The 22,445-nt window shown below is 42.3% G+C and overlaps 1 protein-coding gene across 1 annotated transcript in view; it reads left to right on the top strand.

The window, feature by feature from the left end:
- The window catches only part of chl1b (cell adhesion molecule L1-like b), an 809,671-nt gene that overhangs the window by 587,914 nt on the left and 199,312 nt on the right, over window positions 1–22,445 (top strand). The window contains exon 23 of the mRNA XM_048606742.1: window positions 21,031–21,107. Coding sequence (XP_048462699.1) covers window positions 21,031–21,107 — 77 coding nt within the window. The remainder of the gene's footprint in view (window positions 1–21,030; window positions 21,108–22,445) is intronic.

Below are 22,445 nucleotides of genomic sequence, written 5' to 3'. Positions count from 1 at the left end.
GTTCCCCTCTATCCACTCTGGTTGAGCCTTCCTCAAAAAAACTCGAATAAATTAGTCAGACATGCTTTTCATTTCAAGAAATCATGCTGACTCTGTTTGTTTTTTAATGCCCTCGGGGAGATCAGAGACAGATAGTACATATTGGCTCACCTGTACAATCCACATGTGGAGACTGCCAATTGCTGGTCATGCAAAACCATGGTTTGAAACAAAATACCAGTAAGAATCTATCCAACAGTGCCTTCTCCACAATCTGATGAGTGTATATTGTTCTGTAAAGCATATAAGCATACCTTAATCTCATACATTGCCTTACTTGACTTTAAAATTTGGATGACTGTGGAAAGTTGTTGGATATTGCGCAGCCTGGGGGCAGAGTCGATTATTGTAATGTAGGGAGAGATATTACAGAATGGAGGAGAAAGTTGGGTACTGCAACATGGGGAAGAGACTCGTATCATGAGGGGAGAGAGTTGGATATTGCAAGGCAAGGGGGAAGAGAGTTGAATATTGCAAGATGAGGGAGGGAGGGAGTTGGATATTGCAAGGTTGGGGAGGCGGAGACAGTTGGATATTGCAAGGCGAGAGGGAGGAATTGGATATTGCAAGGCGAGGCGAGAAGAGTTGGATATATAACAGGACTGTCAGGGATGCTACATATTGCGCTTTGGCATCAGTCACTAATCCTGAGATACGGGGATAGATATTACCTGATGGCTCTTGGGCAAGGAATTAGTCAATGCTTATGGATCTGAGATAGCAATACAGTGTTGGCAGCTGGGTATGGGAGGCAGGAAGGGCATTCCAGCTCCAGCTGGCACACAATCTATACCATAAAGGCACTTACTTGATGGCTGGAACATGTCATATTTCCTTTTGCCCTGAGGCTGATGAACTCAGCCTATACACTTGAAAACTAAAACTTAAGTTAAATTAGAGTATTTCAGCGAACAGCCTGGCTGTTGTGAAGGATATCTGTCCCCAACCTATCTTCATTAAAACTAGAAGTGGGCAGATTGACTCCAGTGCAATGTGGTTGACTCTTAACTGCCCTTTGGGCATTTAGGGATGGGCAATAAATGCTGCCTAGCCAGCAACACCCTCATTCCTGTGAATGAATAAAAAAAAAATTCCGTTTAAAAATGTTTAACTCTTCATCCCAGCCATTCTACCACCTTCCACCCAGTGTTTGTAAAAGCTATTGGAACATGCAATCATGTAAAGAAAATCTGTAACAAAAACAGAAATTGTTAGAGAACCTCAGTAGGTCTGACAGCACCTGTGTGAGGAAAGCAGGGTTAATGTTTTGAGACAACAAGGTGCAGGGCTGGATGAACACAGCAGGCCAAGCAGCATCATAGGAGCAGAGAGGCTGACGTTTCATGCCTAGACCCGTCATCAGAAAAGGGGGAGGGGAAGGGGGTTCTGAAATAAATAGGGAGAGAGTGGGAGGCGGATAGAAGATGGATAGAGGAGAGGATAGGTGGAGAGGAAACAAACAGGTCGAAGAGGCGGGGATGGGGCCAGTAAAGGTGAGTGTAGGTGGGGAGTTAGGGAGGGGATAGGTCAGTCGAGGGAGGACGGACAGGTCAAGGGGGCGGGATGAGGTTGGTCGGTAGGAGATGGAGGTGCGGCTTGAGGTGGGAGGAGGGGATAGGTGGGAGGAAGAACAGGTTAGGGAGGCAGGGACGAGCTGGACTGGTTTTGGGATGCGGTAGGGGGAGGGGAGATTTTGAAACTTGTGAAATCCACATTGATACCATTGGGCTGCAGGGTTCCCAAGCGGAATATGAGTTGCTGTTCCTGCAACCTTCGGGTGGCATCGTTGTGGCACTGCAGGAGGCCCAGGATGGACATGTCGTCTGAGGAATGGGAGGGGGAGTTGAAATGGTTCGCGACTGGGAGGTGCAGTTGTTTGTTGCGAACCGAGCGTAAGTGTTCTGCAAAGCGGTCCCCGAGTCTCCGCTTGGTTTCCCCGATGTAGAGGAAGCCACACCGGGTACAGCGGATGCAGTATACCACATTGGCAGATGTGCAGGTGAACATCTGCTTGATGTGGAAAGTCTTCTTGGGGCCTGGGATGGGGGTGAGGGAGGAGGTATGGGGGCAGGTGTAGCACTTCCTGCGGTTGCAGGGAAAAGTGCCGGGTGTGGTGGAGCTGGAGGGGAGTGTGGAGCGGACAAGGGAGTCACGGAGAGAGTGGTCCCTCCGGAAAGCAGATAAGGGTGGGGAGGGAAAAATGTCTTTGGTGGTGGGGTCGGATTGCAGATGGCGGAAGTGTCGGAGGATGATGCGTTGGATCCGGAGGTTGGTGGGGTGGTACGTGAGGACGAGGGGGATTCTTTTTTGGTTGTTATTGTGTGGATGGGGTGTGAGGGATGAGGTGCGGGAGATGTGGGAGACACGGTTGAGGGCGTTCTCGACCACGGAGCGGGGGAAGTTACGGTCCTTGAAAAACGAGGACAACTGAGATGTATGGGAGTGGAATGCCTCATCCTGGGAGCAGATGCGGCAGAGGCGAAGGAATTGGGAATAGGGGATGGCATTTTTGCAGGAAGGTGGGTGGAAGGAGGAGTATTCTAGGTAGCTGTGGGAGTCAGTGGGCTTGAAATGGATATCGGTTTCTAGGTGGTTGCCCGATTTGGAGACAGAGAGGTCCAGGAAGGAGAGAGAGGTGTTAGAGATGGTCCAGGTAAACTTAAGGTTGGGGTGGAAGATGTTAGTGAAGTGTATGAACTGTTCGAGCTCCTCGTGGGAGCACGAGGCGGCGCCGATACAGTCATCAATGTAACGGAGGAAGAGGTGGGGTTTAGGGCCGGTGTAGGTACGGAAGAGGGATTGTTCCACGTAACCTACAAAGAGGCAGGTGTAGCTTGGGCCCATGCGGGTACCCATGGCTACCCCCTTTGTCTGTAGGAAGTGGGAGGAATTGAAAGAGGAGTTGTTGAGTGTGAGGACGAGTTCGGCTAAGCGGATGAGGCTGTCAGTGGAGGGGGACTGGTCGGGCCTGCGGGACAGGAAGAAGTGGAGGGCCTTAAGGTCATCTGCATGGGGAGTGCAGGTGTAGAGGGACTGGACATCCATGGTAAAGATGAGGTGTTGGGGACCGGGGAATTGGAAGTTCTGGAGGAGGTGGAGGGCGTGGGTGGTGTCACGGATATAGGTAGGGAGTTCCTGGACCAAGGGGGAGAAAATGGAGTCTAGATAGTTGGAGATCAGTTCGCTGGGGCAGGAGCAGGTGGAGACAATGGGTCGACCAGGGCATTCAGGTTTGTGGATTTTGGGAAGGAGGTAGAAGCGGGCAGTGCGAGGTTGGAGAACGATGAGGTTGGAGGCCGTGGGTGGGAGATCACCTGAGGTGATGAGGTTGTGGATGGTTTGGGTGATGATGGTTTGGTGCTCAGGGGTGGGGTCATGATCAAGGGGGCGGTAGGAGGAGGTGTCGGAGAGTTGGCGTCTGGCCTTGGCGATATAGAGGTCAGTGCGCCATACTACAACTGCGCCTCCCTTGTCCGCAGGTTTTATGGTGAGGTTGGGATTGGAGCGGAGGGAGCGGAGGGCTGCACGTTCTGCGGGGGAGAGGTTGGAGTGGGTGAGAGGGGTGGAGAGGTTGAGGCGATTGATGTCTCAACGGCAGTTGGAGATGAAGAGGTCGAGGGAGGGTAGGAGGCCTTGGGGTGGTGTCCAGGAGGAGGGGGTGTGTTGGAGGTGGGAGAAGGGGTCAGTAGAGGGAGGGTTAGGTTCACGGTTGAAGAAGTAAGCGTGGAGGCGGAGGCGGCGGAAAAACTGCTCTATATCCAAGCGTGAGCGGTATTCGTTGATCTGTGGGTGGAGGGGGACAAAGGTGAGCCCTTTACTGAGGACTGACCGTTCGTCCTCAGTAAGGGGTAGGTCTGGGGGGATGGTGAAGACTCGGCAGGGCTGGGTACTGCTGTCTCCTCTGGAGCTGCTGGCTGTGGAGGCTGTGGGCGGAGCGACGTCGGCGTCGGCTGTGGGCGGAGTTGCATCGGCGTCGGCTGTGGGCGGAGTTGCGCCCGCGGTGGGTGGAGTTGCGTCCACGTCGGTGATGGGCGGAGCGGCGTCGGCGGTAGGAGGAGCGGGGTAGGCGGCGGCAGTAGCGGTGAGGGTGGTTGCGACTTCAGTGTCGGTGGCAACGGCAGCGATGGTGTTCGCTGTCCCGGAAGTGGGGAACCCGGCGGTGGCGGATGTGATGTCATCTGTGGGTTCTCCGATAGTGGCCTCATGGCCAATGGCGGCAGGCACATTGTGGGGAAGTTCCTGGGTACGGCTGGGGATTTGGGGGGTGGAGGAAGCCCGTTTTGGGTGGTAGGCACCAGTAAGTTTACTGGAGTCCAGTGTACTGTAAGTAACTGGGAAAATGTGGTATTTATGCTGAAGCTGAAGTGTTGGGGGTTGGGGGGAAAGGGGAGAGGTGAGCAGATAGGTGGATATGGAGCTCAGAGAGAGTGATATGAAAGTGGTGGTAAACAAGGAGATTAAAGTTTGGAAATCATCATAAAAATTGTTTTTAAGTGATAATAATGAAGGAAGCTGTGGGTTGCCATAGTCCTGGAGGACATGCCTAAGAGATGACTGGTGGTTTAACCTGAGGGTTACCATGTCTCAAGCAAGATTGAGATGATGGGATCTTCATGGTTCCCTCAGCAGGTATGGGAATTGAACCCACACAGTGAGCATCATTCTGCATCACAAACTAACCACCTGAGCTAACAGCTGAGCAACTGACCTTCACAGGTAGCATCTAATGGCACTGCAAGCCCCTGAAGAATCAATGTTCAGTCTGCATGACAAAATCTGTGAACACATTTCTCCACCGTGTTTTTTAAAGGCTTTCCAGCCTGTCGCTATCACAGAGCTTTGAACTGATTTAATTAATTCCCTCCACACATACTCGAATCCTTTCAGCTTCCCAGTTAAGATGTTTTCTAATGTGTCTGATATTTGTAGTTACTGGGAAGTTGACGCTTGATTGAATAATATTGATGCATAGATTTCACTGTTGCAAAGCCTGCTTTACAAAATAAGAAAAATGTGGATTTTTGTTTATTATTCAAACCAGTTTTTACATAGTCCTAATTTTACATAAATTTGATTTGCTGATAAGATGTCGATATGCATGTGCAGGATCTCAGAATAAACATAATACCAACGGGGAGGATATAGGAACAGGAGTAGGTCATATAATTTTCTGTACTCATCTCTCCCCCAGCAAATCCATTCCACCATTCATTCTGATCATTGCCAATCCGTACCCTGACTTGACTCATCCACCTTGGAATCCATAGCCCTTAAGTTCTTTGGCAAACAAAAATGTATCGTTCTTTGTTTTAAAATGATCAAATGAGCTACCAACATCTGCTTTCTGCTGGTGGAAGTGTTTCTGCATTTGATGGACTGGCTATGATTTTAAAATTGAGCTAGAACTCTGAAAATCATGTGGTAAACACTGAAATCTGGTCTTGATAAACCTATAAGCTTTTCTTTGCAGAGGCAGGTGTAAACCAAATGGAAATTTGTAATACCCAGTTCCCTTGTCCTCATCTACTCCATAAGCAGAAAAAAAATTCTCTCAATCAATTACTTTAAAAATACTAAAATCCTCAGTTCAGGTAATCTGTCCTCATAATTTAACCTTGATTACATGCTGGTAAACCTTTCTCTTTCCAAGACCAGAGAATTATTTCTGAGATGTAGTATCCGAATCTGTACCATTGATGGGAGCTGATCGAGATAGTGTTTCACTGGAGCAAAGTTTCCATCCTTTTGTTTTTATCCAGCCTCCTCAAGATAAATCCCAACATTCGATTTAGTCCTTTTTGATTAAATTTTGACCCGTATATACCAGTTTCAGCAATTTGTGTACCTGGATTAAAGCTCGCTGTTCCTCTGCAATTGCAGTTCTTAATATCACACCATCTAAGAAATACTCTAGCTGATCTTTCTTACTCCAATATCAATGATCTTAGACTTAATTACATTAAAGTTCATTTTCCATTATTCTGCAACTCACTTAATCTTCTTTGGATTTTTTTTTACATTCCTGCTGCCAACCCTCCCCGGTTTCTATTTTGAGTGTGGGTGACATTTTACATATTTGAAAATTCACAAAAGCTTATCATGATCAATAGAATTGGACTGGTGAGAGGTGTAGTGTTATTGCATAGTTCCAAGAAAGGCAATGCATCTTGAAGACAGTCAGATGACATTGTACCATGTAATGTTCCATAATAAAGATCCTTTAATAATCACTTTGCAATGGAGCCAGTGCAGAGCTTGGTTATTGCAATCGATCATGTGTAGAGTTTATGGTCATGTAATGTAGCCATTAGGTAAGTCAGCATAGAACCCAGACGAAATGTAAAGCAGAGAACTTATAACAGTGTAAGTAGTTAGTGTTGTTAATAAAGTTCAGTCTCAACAAGAACCAAGTATTCATTGTATACATTACAAGGATGAACATATAGATAAACACTCAAACAAGCAGCGGGGTTGGATCGATAAACAACATCAAAACGCCTATCCTACTTTAGCTGAAAAGGTTGGAAGTGTTAACTTAAAAGGCATCCCAGTTGGAAATAAAATTGAATCAAATTGAAATGTTTGTTAGCCTTTACATACTTGCATTCAAGTAAAAGTGGAATGATGGTGGTGTGGTTATTGGTGTCAAATTAAACACAAATCAAAACTGAAAAATTTAGAAGCAATGTTTTATTCCTTTGAAGTTGAGGTAATGTCACATATCTAAGCTGATTGTTCTGACTAATTATAATCTGATAATGGATGCATATGTACCAGAGCTGATGGCAAGCTGTTGATGTTGGCAAGACTGTGTGCCAAGACCAAAGGGTGGAATGTCCTAGGCCGTGAGTTGCATTTTACTGAAGATGTTGCACTGACGTTGCATTAGAAAATTCACATGTAGGTCAGGTTGTAGTTCACTTCGTCTGGACCTGCAAAGAGTTTGAACTAACAATCAGCATGAAGAAGGCTGAAATTATGAGCCTGGATGTAGATAATCTACCTTCCAACAATATTCATAACCTTGACTTGGAGGTTGTCGACTGTTTCTCATACTTTGGATCAACAATTGCCAGCAGATTGTCTCTTGCTGCTGAAATCAATGTCAGGATTTCCAAGGCTGCAGGTATCATGTCAAAGTTCAGCAGTTGAATTTGGAAGAACAGTAAATTAACCAAAAATGCAAAGCTCTATGTGAATGTAACATGGTATATTTCAGCCTGCTATACCATGAAGAGTAGCTATGACAGAAAAATTCCTGTTTAAGTGGCACGCTCTGATCTCTGTTAATTTTTCAGCTTCAAAATTTGTAAAATTGGCAATAGCATTCAAACTTCTAAAGAGATTAACATTTGAGTTCATTTCTTTTTGTATATACTGAGAAGACACTCTAGATGCAGGTTCAAACAAAATGCAAGATAGCCATCCATCAATATGCTTCTATTTTGGTTGGTTGCTGTCACATAGAGCATTCAATTAGTGTCACACATACAAATTATGAATAGGGGACACAGTTATCCTGGTGCCAAAAGAACAACATATGTTTAAAAAAAATCACTAAAGCATGTGTTATGCATAAATCCAAAGAAATTAATATCTGCAAGGCATCTGTCTAAAATAAGACCCATCCTGATATCCTCAAGGAAGTGAGCAAAGAAGTCATCCAGATTGATGGTTTCAGTCGAGTACTTTTAAGGTGAAGAAAGTTTAATCAAAGGGCCAGGAACAAGGAGGTATACTTTCAAAGTGAAAGGCGGATAGCTTAGAGGAGATTTGAGGCAAGATTTTACCTGAGGGTGGTGAAGATTTGGAATGCACAGCCTGGGAGGGTAATTGAGCACTTAAAGTTTCATAACTTTCAAGGCTATAACCCTGATGAGGGAAAGCGGTGTATTTTTGAATGTCCTCCTTTGTACTGTATGCTTCCATGATTTTCAGTGAAATTTCCATTTAATAGTTAGAGACCACTCAGTCTAACATCTACATTGTGGAAATTGTTTGAGATATTTATTATTTTTTTTAAAAATCGGAAGTATTTATTAGGCTTTATCATTGATAATGTAATCAATGTAACAAATATACATATTTACTAGTTTCGTTGATTAATCAGCTTTGTGGGTGTGAGATGTTTTTGATGGACATTCAGAAGACTTGTGTTTTAGTTATCATAGGCAAAGGTTTTTTTTAATTGTTGGATACGGCAAACGTAGGAAGTCTGCATTTTGTTGTTCGTCCTAACCCCCTAAAGGATGTGATACTGCCACTTCTCTGCTGCAATATGTGTAATAATGGAGCCCCTACAGTCGTTTGAGGTGACGAATTGCATGAATGTGTCTGACTTGGAGGAAGATTTTGAAATGGAGGATATTATTATGAGGCTTGCCATTTATACTGGAAGGTGATTGTCCAGTGAAAAGCGTATAATGTCGCCACACATGGTGCCATTTTAGGTTCAAAGGTACAAAAAGCTAAGGTACAAAGTAGTAAGAGAAACAAAGTATAAAAAGCTCGACATTACCTTCATAGAACAAGTAGAAAAATAAAGAAATAAGGTAGTTGTCAACATTAAACTCCTTCTTAATATAAACTAGAAAAATAAAGGAATAAAGTTAAAAGTTCACCCTTTGATGAGTCTTCCGCTTGGCTCACTCTCCTGGAGACCTCAGCTGCCTGTTCTTGATGTCATCGCCATAGATACCAGGGGGACCTCCCTCACTGCTCACTGTTCCCATGTTGGGCTGTGATGCCATCACTGTTGCTCTTGCTGAAGCTACAGCCTGCCCAATCTCCTTGTGCTGCATCCCGAGCATGCCCAGGCAGGACCCTCTTGCATGCCGAGATACTGCCATGCTGGGCCAAGACATCTCCATGCTGGTCCAAGAGACCGCCACGTGCCACCAAGTGACCAGGCCTAAATGCCATCATGGGCCGCCTCTGAGGGCACTGACGGATGTGAGGGTGGAAATTGCGGGGGCACTGGCCATAATCTTTCAGTCTTCACTAGACTAATGTGAGGTGCCAGAAGACTGGAGAAGTGCAAATATTGTGACATTGTTCAAAACAAAGTTTGTAAGAATAAGCCATGCAATTTCAAACCAGTCAGATTAGCCTCTGTGGTGGGGATAGAATGAATAGTCATGTGGAAATAGTTGGGCAGATTAGGCAAGAGCCCAATCTGAAGGGGAAATCATGCTTGACAAATGTGCTGGAGTTTTTTATGGAGGTGACACAGTGACTCAGTGGTTAGCACTGCTGCCTCACAGCGCCAGGAACCCGGGTTCAATGCCACCTTCAGGTGATTGTCTGTGTGGAATTTGCACATTCTCCCCATGTCTGCATGGGTTTCCTCTGGGTGCTCCAGTTTCCTCCCACTGTACAAAGATGTGCAAGATAGGTGGATTGGCCATGCTAAATTGTCCATAAGTTCCAGGGATATATAGGTTAGGTGGATTACCCATGGGAAATGCAGTGTTACAGAGATGTGGTGGGGGGGAGGGGGGGATGGGGGGATGCTATTTGGATTGTCAGTGTGAACTTGATCGGCCGAATGGCCTACTTCCACGCTGTAGGGATTCTCTGATTCTATGAGGTATCAAAAGGCTTGATAAGAATAGTGCAGTCGATGTGGTGTACAAAGACTTTCAAAAGGAATTTGATGCAGTAACATACAACAGATTTGTGAAGAAGGTTATAGGCAATAAATTAAAAGGGACAGTAGCAGCATGGATACAAAATTGCCTGAATAATACGATGCAGAGAGTCAATGGCTCTGTTTCAGGCTGGAGGAAGTGAAGCTCTCCAGGGATTGCTATTGCGACCCTTGCTTTATATGATACATATTAATTAAAACTTGGAAGAATTGTGTGGAGGACATTTTAAATGTCCCAAAGGACACAGATAAGTTGATGGCGTGATTGAATAGATGGCAGATAAGGTTCAATGGGGAGAAAAGTGAGGTGATGTATTTTGGTCGGCAGAACATTGAAAGCTGATATAAAATAAGGGGTCCAAATCTAAAGGGGGTGCAGGACAGAGGAACCTGGATACCATACACTCAGATAATTGAACATGACAGGATGGGTAGTGGGGGCAGTTCGTAAGTTTACAGAATTCTTGAGTTTATTACTAGGAGCATTGAACATAAGAGCAGAAGATGATGTTGAACTTGTGCAAGATACTTGTTAAGCCTCACAACGTTGTGTATAGTTATGGATGCCACATTATTGGAAGGAGAATGAATGTATTTGCATGAGTGTAGAAGTGATTTATAATGTGTCCAAGGATGAAGAACTGCAGATTTTTTTTAAAAATTCATTCACGGGATGTGGGCATCGCTGGCTGGAACAGCATTTATTGCCGATCCTTTATTGTCCAGAGGGCAGTTTTGAGTCAACCACATTGCTGTGGTATGGCCAGACCAGGTAAGGATAGTAGTTTCCTTCCCTAAATGACATTAGTGAACCAGATGGGTTTTTACCAACAATTGACAATGGATTCGTGGATCATGAAATCCAGATTTTTATCAAATTCAAATTCTATCGTCTGCCATGGCAGGGTTTGAATCCAGATCCCCAGAAGGTACCCTGGGTCTCTGAATTAATAGCCTAGTGGTAATGCCACAAAGCTGTTTCCTCCCCCTTTGTCATGAGGATAGATTGCCGTTGGAACTGTTGTCTTTGGAGAGAAGAAGACAAACAGAAGATCTGATTGAGGCTTTTTAAAATCATAAAGAGGGCTGGATAGAGTAGTTGGGGAGGGACTGTTCCAGCTCACAGAAGGAATAAGAATGAGAAAGCGTAGATTTAAATTGATTTACCAGAGGAGCAAATATGATGTGAGAGGAAAGCTTTTTCACACTAGAATTCGTTGGGAAGTGCCTGGAAACATTATGGACAATTATTTGGATAGAAATATTGTGCAAGGATTGGAGGATAAGAAAAGCAAGAAATTGGCAGTAGGTAATGATGCTCATTTGAAGTGCCAGTGGAAACATGATAGACTGAATGGCCTCCTTCTGCACCATAAGAGATCTGTAATTTTGTGGTGGGATGTGAGTGACCTGATGAGGAGATGTCAGTAAACACATAGTACCATTAAGGAGAGAATTCTAAGATTTTAGCTGTGTGAGAATGAAGAACTGACAATATACTTGTAAGTTACATAACTTAATGAGGAATTTGCAGGTGATGCTATTACTAAATCCTGCCCAGGTCCTTCTAGATGGTCGAGGCTGCTCGTTTGGAAGGTGCTGTCAAAGGAGCTACAAAAGCAAAGATTTATTGCAAAGCAGAAGGAGGCCATTCCACCCATTCACATTTGTGCTGTCTCTCTGAACATTTCACTCAGTGACATTTTCCTAATTTCAGTGATCCAAATAAACCACATCCACTGGTTTTCCCTTGTCTATTCTATAAATTCCATCATCAGAACTCCAATAGATTAGTTAAGCATGATCTGCCTTTCATAAACCCATGCCAGCCTTATCCAACTCCATTAATGTTTTCGAAATGTTCTGTGATCATGTCTTTTGTAAAATACTCCAGCATTTTCCCCACTCTTGAAGTTAGAGTAACTGGTCTATATTTCCCAACCTCTCTCCTATGCTTTTAGTCGTGCTAAATGGCTAGCACAGTCATATTTATGATTAATAGTAAACCACAGCATATTAATGATGAAGATTCAATTATAGTAATGTGCTTGGAAGTCCAGGGGAAAGTGTTAGATTCTTTTTTGTTTGAGATGGTCATTGCCTGGTACTTAGGCATGGTGAATGCTACTTATCATTAGCCAGCCCAAGACTGTAAATACTTTTCCAATCAACTTGTTCAGACATGTTGTTATAAACCTCTAAAACAAATGGAATTTGTACCTGGGACTCCTGGCTCAGCAGTAGGGGCACTACCCACTTTGCCACAAGAACCTTGAGCCCAAGCCTATATATTATCCAGGTTTTTTTTTGGAATGCAAGACAAGGATTGCTTATTGTGTGAGGCATTACAAATGGCACTGAACTCTCTGCAATCATCAGTGAACATCCTCATTTTTGACCTTATGATGAAGTGTAAATCATTGATGAAGGAGCTGAAGATTGTTTGGTCTGGGACACCACTCTGAGGAACCTTATCAATTGTCAACTCTCTCTTGGTGCTAGTTATGATGCCAAACAAATAGAGAGTTTCCTACTGATTTCCATCAACATCAGTTTTGCTCTGCTTCCTTGAAGTCACACTCAATCAAATGCTACAATAATTCAAGGATAGTCACTCTCATGTCATCTATAGAATTAATCTTTTTAGTCATGTTCAGCTCAAGGCTGTAATGAGGTGTGGACCATTGTAACCGGAGCAGAACTGAACTGAGCTTTGATTAGATAATTGCTGTATAATGCTGTTTGATAACATTGTGAACAATGTCTTCTTTCACTTTGGTGATGATTGAGTGTAGACTAATGAGGTGGTCATGGGTGATAGGATTTGACTTGCTTTTTTTTGTGGTCAAGGCAAACGTGGCCAATTTTCAACACTGCAAGGTTGATGTCAGTGCTGTCGGTATACTGACACAGTTTAGCTTAGAACACAGCTTGTCCCTGAGAGCATGTCTTCAGTACCACAGCTAGGATGTTGTCAGGAGAAATAGCTTTTACTGTCTCATATGTCAGGTGATGATGAATAACCTTGCAATAATGCATTTAGATATGTATTACCCAACTAATCAGAAATCATGAACACTTTATGTGACAGTATGAGCATAGCTCAAACCAATGTACTTGAAGGTTACAGTTTCAAAAGTGAAGACCATAGCAACAGTGCATAATCGAGCATTTATATAGCGTAACTGATGTGAGGTGTTTTTTTTACCTTATTGATGTCAGTACCGCTTGAATCATGTTCAGATTATTTTTAAAACAAAATCTTTGATCGTAGCATTGATTTTTTATCCTGAGTTAAGATATTTATAATTAATACAGTCGTAACATATAATTTTAGAATATGATGAAATGCCATGAATTTTAGTGATCTCTGACTTTCTTCCACAGCTTCCTACTAGATTGTTGACCTCCTCAACTGCACACATGAAATTAAATCTTGTTTTCAAATCATATTGGAAATTAGGCTTTTACTTGAGGCACTTAATCTAAGAATGAAACATAGAAACAGGAAGATCTACAGGACTCCAATAAAGATTCCAACAAGATGATCAAGAGCAGTATTAAATGTGTTGAAATCCCTCAGCTCGATTATTTTTCTGTTTTTCTCTTGAGTTATATAATGAAACCATAGCAACAGTAACTGTGCATAATCAGGTACTTTTATTGACTTGACTGGTCTGCAACAACTTTTACCTTATTGATGTCAAGACAGCATGAACTATTTTGCAATTACTCTTAAAACTAGATTATTATGTAGAATATTGTAACATGGTTCCAAGAGAACAGATTTCGCTGTTATAGTGAAGCAGGAAAGCATTGCATGATTTATCTTAAGAATTGCAAGAAACAACTTTTGACACTGTCCTTTCATCTTCGACACAGAGATGGAGTTGAATTCATGGGAGTAAGAGATTTTGCCAGTGGAGGCAATACATGGGCATGAAACCACACCTTGCACATCTTAATCAGATAGAATTTTGTGGATAATGTTTTGAAGTGGGACTTCCACTTGTTACTGAATTGCAGGAGAGGAGACAATGGAGAGGGCCACTTGTTGGATCAATTTTGCAAGGATTTTTCTCTCAAACACCTATACTCAGTTTGCGTGTTTTCAAAAACATAGCAAAGATAAAAGCTAATATACCTCAAAACATCAAAACAACAGCTTGGCATATTATTACCAGCATCTATGACCAATCTTCTGAATGCCTTGACACAAGCATCTATTTACCCTTCAGGGGAAATGGTTATCAATTTAAATACGTAGTGTACATGGCTTACTATAATTTTAAAGCTCAGAGTGCATTTTGAAGAGGAAATGTAATATTATGCAGCAGCTTGACCTCAATCCACAGATGTATTTGAATTAAAATTGAGATATACCAGTTGCATTGTATCTTAACCACCATAGCTTAAACTGTATAATTTCATAATCTTACCTGTAAGCAGTTGTTTTGATGTCTGTAGGTATATTCGCTTTCATCTTTGCTATGTTTTAATTTTTGTATATCCTGGTGGCTTGTTCCAATCTGTTAAAGCCATTGTTTTTTCTGTCACTGTTTCCTTAATTGAAGCTGCAAGACATTTTTAGCTGTTATGCTTCCCCTTTTGAAGTGGTGAGTGATTTAGTTAGGTTGCATTCAGTGACAATCTGGATATACATCCTTGTTCAGTATAATGTGAATTTGTATATTTTTCTGAGAGGCAGAAAGTGCGCTTCTGTCAATATTGTTGTCACTTCAAAATAACAAATACTTACTCAGAGCACCTCAACATATGAAATAGATTTGCCACAGGAGCCCAGAATCTATAGATATTGCTATGTAAACAGCTTTGTTTTGTTTTCTCGTGTCTTGAACTATTTATGAGGAAATAATTACAACAATAGTTAGTTTTCTACAACGTAAATGTTCAGCAAATGAAAGGACAATAACAGTCTATTCAGGTGAATGAAATTTCTGATAATGATCCCTAAGTTGTTCAATATTGAGTTTTTCAAATTTAACATTGTACCTAGCCTTAGAAGGATCATTATTTGTGATGCTTAACACAACAGGGTGTGATCTCCCAGCAGAGTGAAATAATGGTTTTCCACAGGTACCTTTGTGTCACATAATGGGTTAATGCTGACTGGGTAACAATTTTGATATTTCATCATGGCAACTTCAAACTCAAAAAAAAAACAAAGGAAGAATCATAACCTGAGTCAAAAGCAGGGCTTTGAAATTGAGCTCAACAACATGGCTGGAACCAGCATTATGGAATCCAAACGTCGTCCACGTGCTAAATGCTGAGAGGATGTGTCCACACATGGGAAATTCTATGACCAGAGGACACAGTTTCAAAATAAAGGGATACCAACTTAAGGTTACAATGAGGAGGAATTTCTTCTTTCAAAGGGTTGCGTGTCTTCAGAATTCCTTGCCACAGAGAATTGAGGAAGCAGAGTCCTTGTGTTTTTTTTAAGGCTGAAATACATTCTTGATGAGTAGGGGAATCAAGGGTTAAAGGGAAAACTGCAGGAAAGTGGACAAGAGGAATGTTGGATCAGCCACGATTCTATTGAATGGCAGAGAGGGCTTGGGGTGGTGGTGGTGGAATGGTCTCCTCCTGTTCTTATTTCTTCTGGCTTTATTTTCCTTCCACGTAGTTAATTGCTGATATTTTAAAATCAATACGTTCAGAGATGTTGTTGCACATGCCTGGAGCAGGCGGGACTTGAACTGATGACTCCTAGTCTAACATCGTTAATTGTGTCCATCAAGGTTATGTCAGTACAGGTGTAGAGCATTGATTAGCTGGTAACTTGAGGCGTTTCAGAACCAGTGGCACCACAGAGGCTGAGGGCATTATCTCCCACCCATTGCACCCCCACAAAGTTATTTCAATTCAGTTTGTTAAACTGCTTCTAAAGTTTTGATTTCCATTCAAATACTCTTTTAAAATTTTATTTAGTTTTGTTTGTTTCGAACAGTGTGTAAAGATACACTTACAGGCACAGAGCAAAGCAGACCTGGATTGTTTCACTCTTTAAGTAAATCTATTCCAAGTAATTTGGGCTCCATTTTCTCCTGTCACCAACTCATTATTAAGATTTTAACATTAGTTTGGCACACACTGTCTCTGGCTGCTTTCACCATGCACTTTATGCCACAAGTGGGCCACGTGGACATGCTGTAATGGTACCAGAAGCTTCCCAACTGGTCACACAAATGTACTAGCTGATTTTGATTCATGATTTACAAATTTGAACTGTACAGGTCCACTCAATGTCTTTGCTTGTCAGATGTTGCAAGCAAGAGGCCCATGGTCCCACCATTGGCAGCTCACACACCATGCTACATTGCAAGATGAGGGTGGGCTAGGAATGGAGGTGGGATATATGATGACACAAATGTGCTGTCTTATTCTGTTTTCAGCAACGCTTGAGGTGATAAATTTTATCGCTGCTGGCTGTGTGCTACAATGAACGATCTCTTTTGTCGCACTTGGGAATTGGAGTGTCCTTGTTGACCATGATTGTTTTGTCTTTGTTTTGCTCTGCTTGAGTCATGGTGGACAACTTTGCTGTGCAGGAGAGACAGCTGAATGGCATAGACTGTGTTGCATTGTTTTTGGGTGATTAACATGCCACAACTAAACAGCTGGTGAAAGATGGATGTAGCAAGAACTGCATTGAAGACTGAAATCATTGGAATATTGTAAGGGTAAGGTGCAACACCTGAATATTGGGCATGAGTCTTGAGTAGCAGAAAATGATGCAGTGTAATTGATGGGGATACATGGTGTGGTGAGAAATTCATTTGTGAGTTGATTTAATCGAAAGTGAAAATAAAATCAATGTATTTTCTTCCTGGTTTTCTGACGATGGGAATACTTAAATGTGTTTGGTTCTTTATGCTACTTAAAGACACCATAGCTGTTGGATGCCTAGAGATTTCTTCAATTAAATTCAAACTGATAAGAGAAAAGTGAAATACATTCACAGAGGTTGCTTGATCCTGGACAGCTTTCTTAAAGAGAGCAAAGAACATTGTTGCTTTACCATGGGGTTAGATCTTGCATTCAGTTGGTTGGTGAATGTCCAGAGTATCTGACAGGTGAAAATAAGGTGAAGATTTGCATTTACTCCCTTAGACTTCACAGGATTGTGTTCTGAAGGAAGTACATTTTTCTAATCAACCTGTTCAGACATGTTTTAGCACACCTCTGAAACAGATGGAACTTAAACTTGGACAGTATCACTGTGGCACAGGGACCCAAAACTGCTCTGCAGAATATACTCTGGTGAGATGATTGTTCTGATTGTTTTGTTAAACATTGATTGACTGTCTATTCCACTGACAATGACCGTTGATTGCAGGGAGCAAAGTAGAAACAAATAAGAATGAGATAATTAATGAATACCCCACACAAGAAAATAAATTGTTTGGCCTATTGAAGTAACTGACAGGAATTAACGAAAAAAAATCTCTCTAAGATGAGCTTTTTTTTTAGAGCTTTAGGAATCTTAACATGCAGAACTCATCCCAGTGATACTTGAGATAAATGAAAGTACTATAATCAGTAATGATCTAAGCTATCTCTAAAAGGCTGTGCAATGCATTTAATTGTGATTTGTTCGCATGAACCAAATATTTTCATCTCTATTAATTTGTAAACCACTGACTTGTTTTCAAACACTTAGGCTGAGAAACTTGGTTCATACCACAGTGGAGCTGGTGCTGCCAAAGCCAGCGGTCCCTTGAGTTGGGTGTTTGGAAGTTGCAGCCAGTATGGTATAGCCCAAGTCGTGCACCCTTGCTGGGAGAGATGTTCACGTGGGCAGGCACTAATGGCGGAAGCTTCCCACTTGGTCAGATTGTGCCGTCAAACATCTACAACTGGCTGGTTAGATACAAAGTTTACAAATTTCGACTGCGCAGGTCCAATCCCAATATGTAGTTGTCACTGATCAAAGGACATTTGTACAACCGCAAGAGGGACCCAACAATAAAGGACCAGACAGCTTTTCTGAGTTATTTGCAGCAAGAATCTCCATTGAGCTGACAGGGATACTCTTCTTTTTCCTCAGACCTGGTTGCAGCATCCTGGACCAGATCCCAACTCTGTACTTGCGTCGAAGTTAAAGTCAGTGACAAACATCTGAGCCATAGGCTACAAGTATCAAAACAAGTGATAGAGCTTCTTCATCAGTGCTGCGCTGTTACTGAATCTGTTCCTCCTGTTGTGGCTGAGCAGTCCATGGTTGTTCGGTGTCTGAAAACACAAAAATTATAAAGAGGACTGCTCAAGTGAAGGAAGTGAATGGTGTTTGGTGGGTGTTGGTATGTGGGATGTGATTAGTGGTGAGGGGTATGTTAGAAAGCAAGAAGTCTATGGTCGCACCATGAGTACGTCCCACCTTGTGCTGGTTAGCAGGATGAGGGTGCTCTTTGAGTTGAGAGGAGGCATTAACAGGAACACATTGGATCCCCAAAACAAAGAACTGCGGATGCTGAAAATCTGAAAAAAAACCAAGAATTGCGAGAGAAACTCACCAGGTCTGGTAACATCCAATGAGAGAAAGCAGAGTTAACGTTTCAAGTCCAGTGATCCTCCGTCATCCCCAACGTGTTCAATGATACCGGAGATTATGGGTTCTGTGACAGCCAGCCCTGTGATGTGGAGAACCATCTGGAGAATCTTAATGGCTTAGGAAATGTAGCTTACTTTGAGCAGTGATTTGCATTTTGTCCTCTAAGAGAGTCCAAAACAGTCACTGACCTTATACACTCTTTGTTTGAATGATGTGCTTGCCACAGTGACACATGGAAACTGCCAGAACTAGTTGTGGGGATGGCATCTTTGAAGTGAGAGAGATGTGAAGTTTCTAAACATTAGCCATCACTCCTGAGAGCCAGGGAGTGGTGATGGATGAGGGAGGTGAGGATGTCGCCAATTGAGCAACATGAGGATCTGGTAATAAGGTGGGTTTAAAGGTCATTTGAAAGTACATTCTCAGACCTTGACCAGCCTGGTAATATCACTAAACTTATTGTGACATCCCTACCAGCTCATTGAAGTGAGACTCTTTGCATTAACCACACTGGCACCTTCTGAGAGTGGTCCTAAAGGATTTCCTTGCCTTGTGCAGAAATATTGGCTTTCTCCTGTGCAACTCTTGATGAAGGCATCCAGTACCATGTCTGTGAATCTAGGGCCTTTCTCCAGTGAAGTTTGTCTGATGAAGGGTCCAGGCCCGAAACGTCAGCCTTCCTGCTCATATGGTTTTTTTATTCTGATGAAGGGTCGAGGCCCGAAACGTCAGCCTTTCTGCTCCCATGACTTTTTTTTTCTGATGAAGGGTCTAGGCCCGAAACGTCAGCCTTTCTGCTCCTATGATGCTGCTTGGCCTGCTGTGTTCATCCAGCCCTGCACCTTGTTGTCCCTTTCTCCAGTGCTCCATTTGTAAAGCTGCATCACTCAGCAAGTGTAAATGCAAGCAGTCTGCAGCAGCCCTTCCACTGAGTTCAGCCCATCTTTATGAGTGCTAGACTACTGTTTAGAGGAGTAGAATGGCTGCACCATGAGAGATTCAATCACAGTCCTTGATCCCCTGCCGAATGGTCAACAGGCAACAGCACAGGCACTGCTCAAATTAACTTGACAATCAGAGCTACATTGAAGCAGGGTTAAGTTTGTATGATGTACTTCCTCTTTGACATTCAGCCTGGGCAGACCATAAACCAATGAGGCATTCCCATTCCCAAAGACAGGAGATAATTCACTTTTACTCCTTCATATTACATTTTCAGCAAATGTTTCTTTTTTAGTTTTCAAGTTGCTGTGGCTTTTGTAGAAATTACGAAAATGTTTGTGAAAGAACAAGATTTAACAGTTCAACCTCCAGGGAAATCTGAAGATAATTTCATTCATGATCTCTACTAATTATTGGAACACTGTGTCAATGGAGTTTTGAAATCAGAACTCAGAAGAAACAGAATTGTTGTTCGAATCCTTGATGAGACTTCAGCAGATTTATTGCAGTACAGGGAAGTATTGACCTTGGACAAAGCTATTCAAATTGTGTTGGAAGCGTAAGAGGCTCTCAGACAAATTCTGAAAGGAGAAGGACAAACTGACACAGAAGACCAACAAAGCATATCCACTTTGCAAGGAATAAACACTCTGCAGAAACGTCAGACGCCAACACAACTGTAGTTGAAGATTCATACTCAATTTAGAACATTAACTCTGTTTCTGTCTCAACTAATGCCTCTAGACCTGCTGAGTTTCTCCAGCACTCTCTGTGTTTGATTCAGATTTCCAGCACCTGCAGTATTTTGCTTTTATCACAAAAGTAGGTGAAACAGCAGTTATTAAGAGTGTGTCAGTGATGTGGAACAAAAAAAGCCTCAGAGGCCCAGATACTGCCTAGGTTATGACAAAAGAATGCTACATCTGTCAACCTGGAGATCACCTCTAGAAAATATGAAGAAGTAGGCCTCAGTTTCAGAGCAGCAAAACAAAAGCAAATTCTTACTCATGCAACACAGTGTGGAGCTGGAACAACACAGCAGGTCAGTTAGAGGAGTAGCAAAGTCGACATTTTAAGTCAGGACCCTTCTTCGGACCCAAAACGTCGACTTTCCTACTCCTCTGATGCTGCCTGACTTGCTGTGTTCCTCCAGCTCCACACTGTATTGACTCTGACTTCAGCATTTGCAGTTCTTGCTATCTCTTACTCATGCAGTGATGTTCTTGCGAAGAACTGGAAATGTATCAGATTCTTCTGGGGAACTTGGTTACTCAACTGTATCAAATTTAACACAGCTTGTTTATGGCAGGAGATCTCACTCTTGAACAGGAGGACATGTTGTTCTGTCAATCTTCTTCAAACAGTCAAAGAACTAGAACAATGTAGGTTTAAAAGTTCCGACGAGATGAGGTGTTCTAAATTATTCACAGGATTCAACAAACACAATACTGAAGACAGCATCTTATCAAGAAAGGATGCTAAACTATTGTAGCTGTAAACATCCAGGATGATTCCTCATCTCTTCATGAATCAAGTCCAAGCAACTCAACAAAATGACCAAATTTCCATGGTTACCAAACCATCTAAATGGTTATTCGGCAAAGGTGTTGCAAACCCAATGTTTCTGTCAGAATATGTATTGACGAAGGAAGGTTAAAGAAAGTGGTGGAGGAAGGGAAATCCACCCTATCTCTACAGTGAATGAGTATTTATCAAAATGTACAACTGTAGAGTTTTGACCAGTCTTAATACCAACAGTGACTTGTGGCATATGCCATTAGGCGAGCAATCAGTTCTGCTTACTATGTTTGTCACGCTGCAGGTTTTACTTCAAATGCCATTCGGGATAACCTGAGGCTCAGAGATTTTCCAGCTTACCATGTCATATATTTCAGAAGGGTAAGAAGGTGCCATATGCCACATGGATAATGTATTAATATATGGGGAGAAGCATGAGGAGCAGGACTAGCAGGTTCATGCAGTTGTAAAATGTCTATAGACTGAAGCAGTTAAACTCAAAGGCAAATACGGATTTTCAGAGGGTTTTTTAAACTCTTGGGACACATTGTTGACAAAGATGGGTGAATGCCAGACTCTCAAGAAAAGAAAGGCTGTTAGTGTTTCCAATTCTAAAATCAGTTCATGACTTGCAAAGTTTTTTAGGCGTTGTAAAGCATTTTGCAAAATTTATGTGACCAAGTATGTGCAGAGGAAGCCAAGAATGATGGAAAATGTGCACTCCAAAATGACTCAGCAGCCTTAAATTGACTGATGAGGGAATCATTTGTGAAATTGAATGGTTTACTCAGTCACAGCAATACATTGGTCAAATACTCAAAACAGACTCAATCAAATCCAAAGCAACAAAGAGAACACCAAAAATAGATTGTCATTCATCAATATTGTGTCAAAGGCTTGCCTGACCTAGGGCCCAGAGGGTTTACCATGAAGACTTATTTGGGCATCAGCAGAATTTCACCATTATAGATTACCCTTTGTTGTTTGATGAGATACTGGTCATTCCAGCTTTACTGTAGAATGATATTCTAGACAAGATACATCTGGGATATTTGGGATTTTCTAGGGCTCAGGCATCAATCTGGTGGGCAGGGATTTCAAAGCAGATTGAAGATATTTTACCTGACAGCAAAGACTACCAAATGTAAGCTCTTCACAGGCAAGAACCACTGTTTTCATCTCCAAAGCATTGGAAGGAGTGTCACTATCCTATTTCTGCCTGATAGATGGGAAAGCCTTAATGCTGTCAATGATTTTTCCTCGTGGATAGAAGTGAGAAAGTTACATAGAACTATCACAGGTGTTTGTTGGGATCTCACATAAAATGTTTACTACACATATCATGTTGTCAAGATTGTGTTTGATAATGGATTTCTAAGATTTAGGATACTAAGTTTGAGGATACTATGATGAATTGAGTTTCTGCTCATGAGACAGTTTATAAGGAAACTGCTTGTGGCAAACCTCAAGGCCCTGAGTGGTTTGGGTGAAACAATTGCATTTTTAAAATTACATCTGATGCAATTCAGGGTTTCATTGTCGACTTCAAAGTTTTAACTTGGCAGGTTCAACTTATTGTGATATCCTACCTTTAAACAAAGATCATCTGTGTTCGAACATCAGTTTTTGGAGAGAAGAAGAAAGGCATTACCTGTGCTAGGAAAGTTCAAGGGAACCTGGGCCTTCAAGGAGAATATGAAATAACAAGGTGTAGAGCTG

The sequence above is a fragment of the Rhincodon typus genome, chromosome 16, assembly GCF_021869965.1.
Source record: "Rhincodon typus isolate 14 chromosome 16, sRhiTyp1.1, whole genome shotgun sequence".
Taxonomy (NCBI): domain Eukaryota; kingdom Metazoa; phylum Chordata; class Chondrichthyes; order Orectolobiformes; family Rhincodontidae; genus Rhincodon; species Rhincodon typus.
Note: the sequence above shows the minus strand (reverse complement) of the source record. Positions and strands in the feature narration are given on the sequence as shown.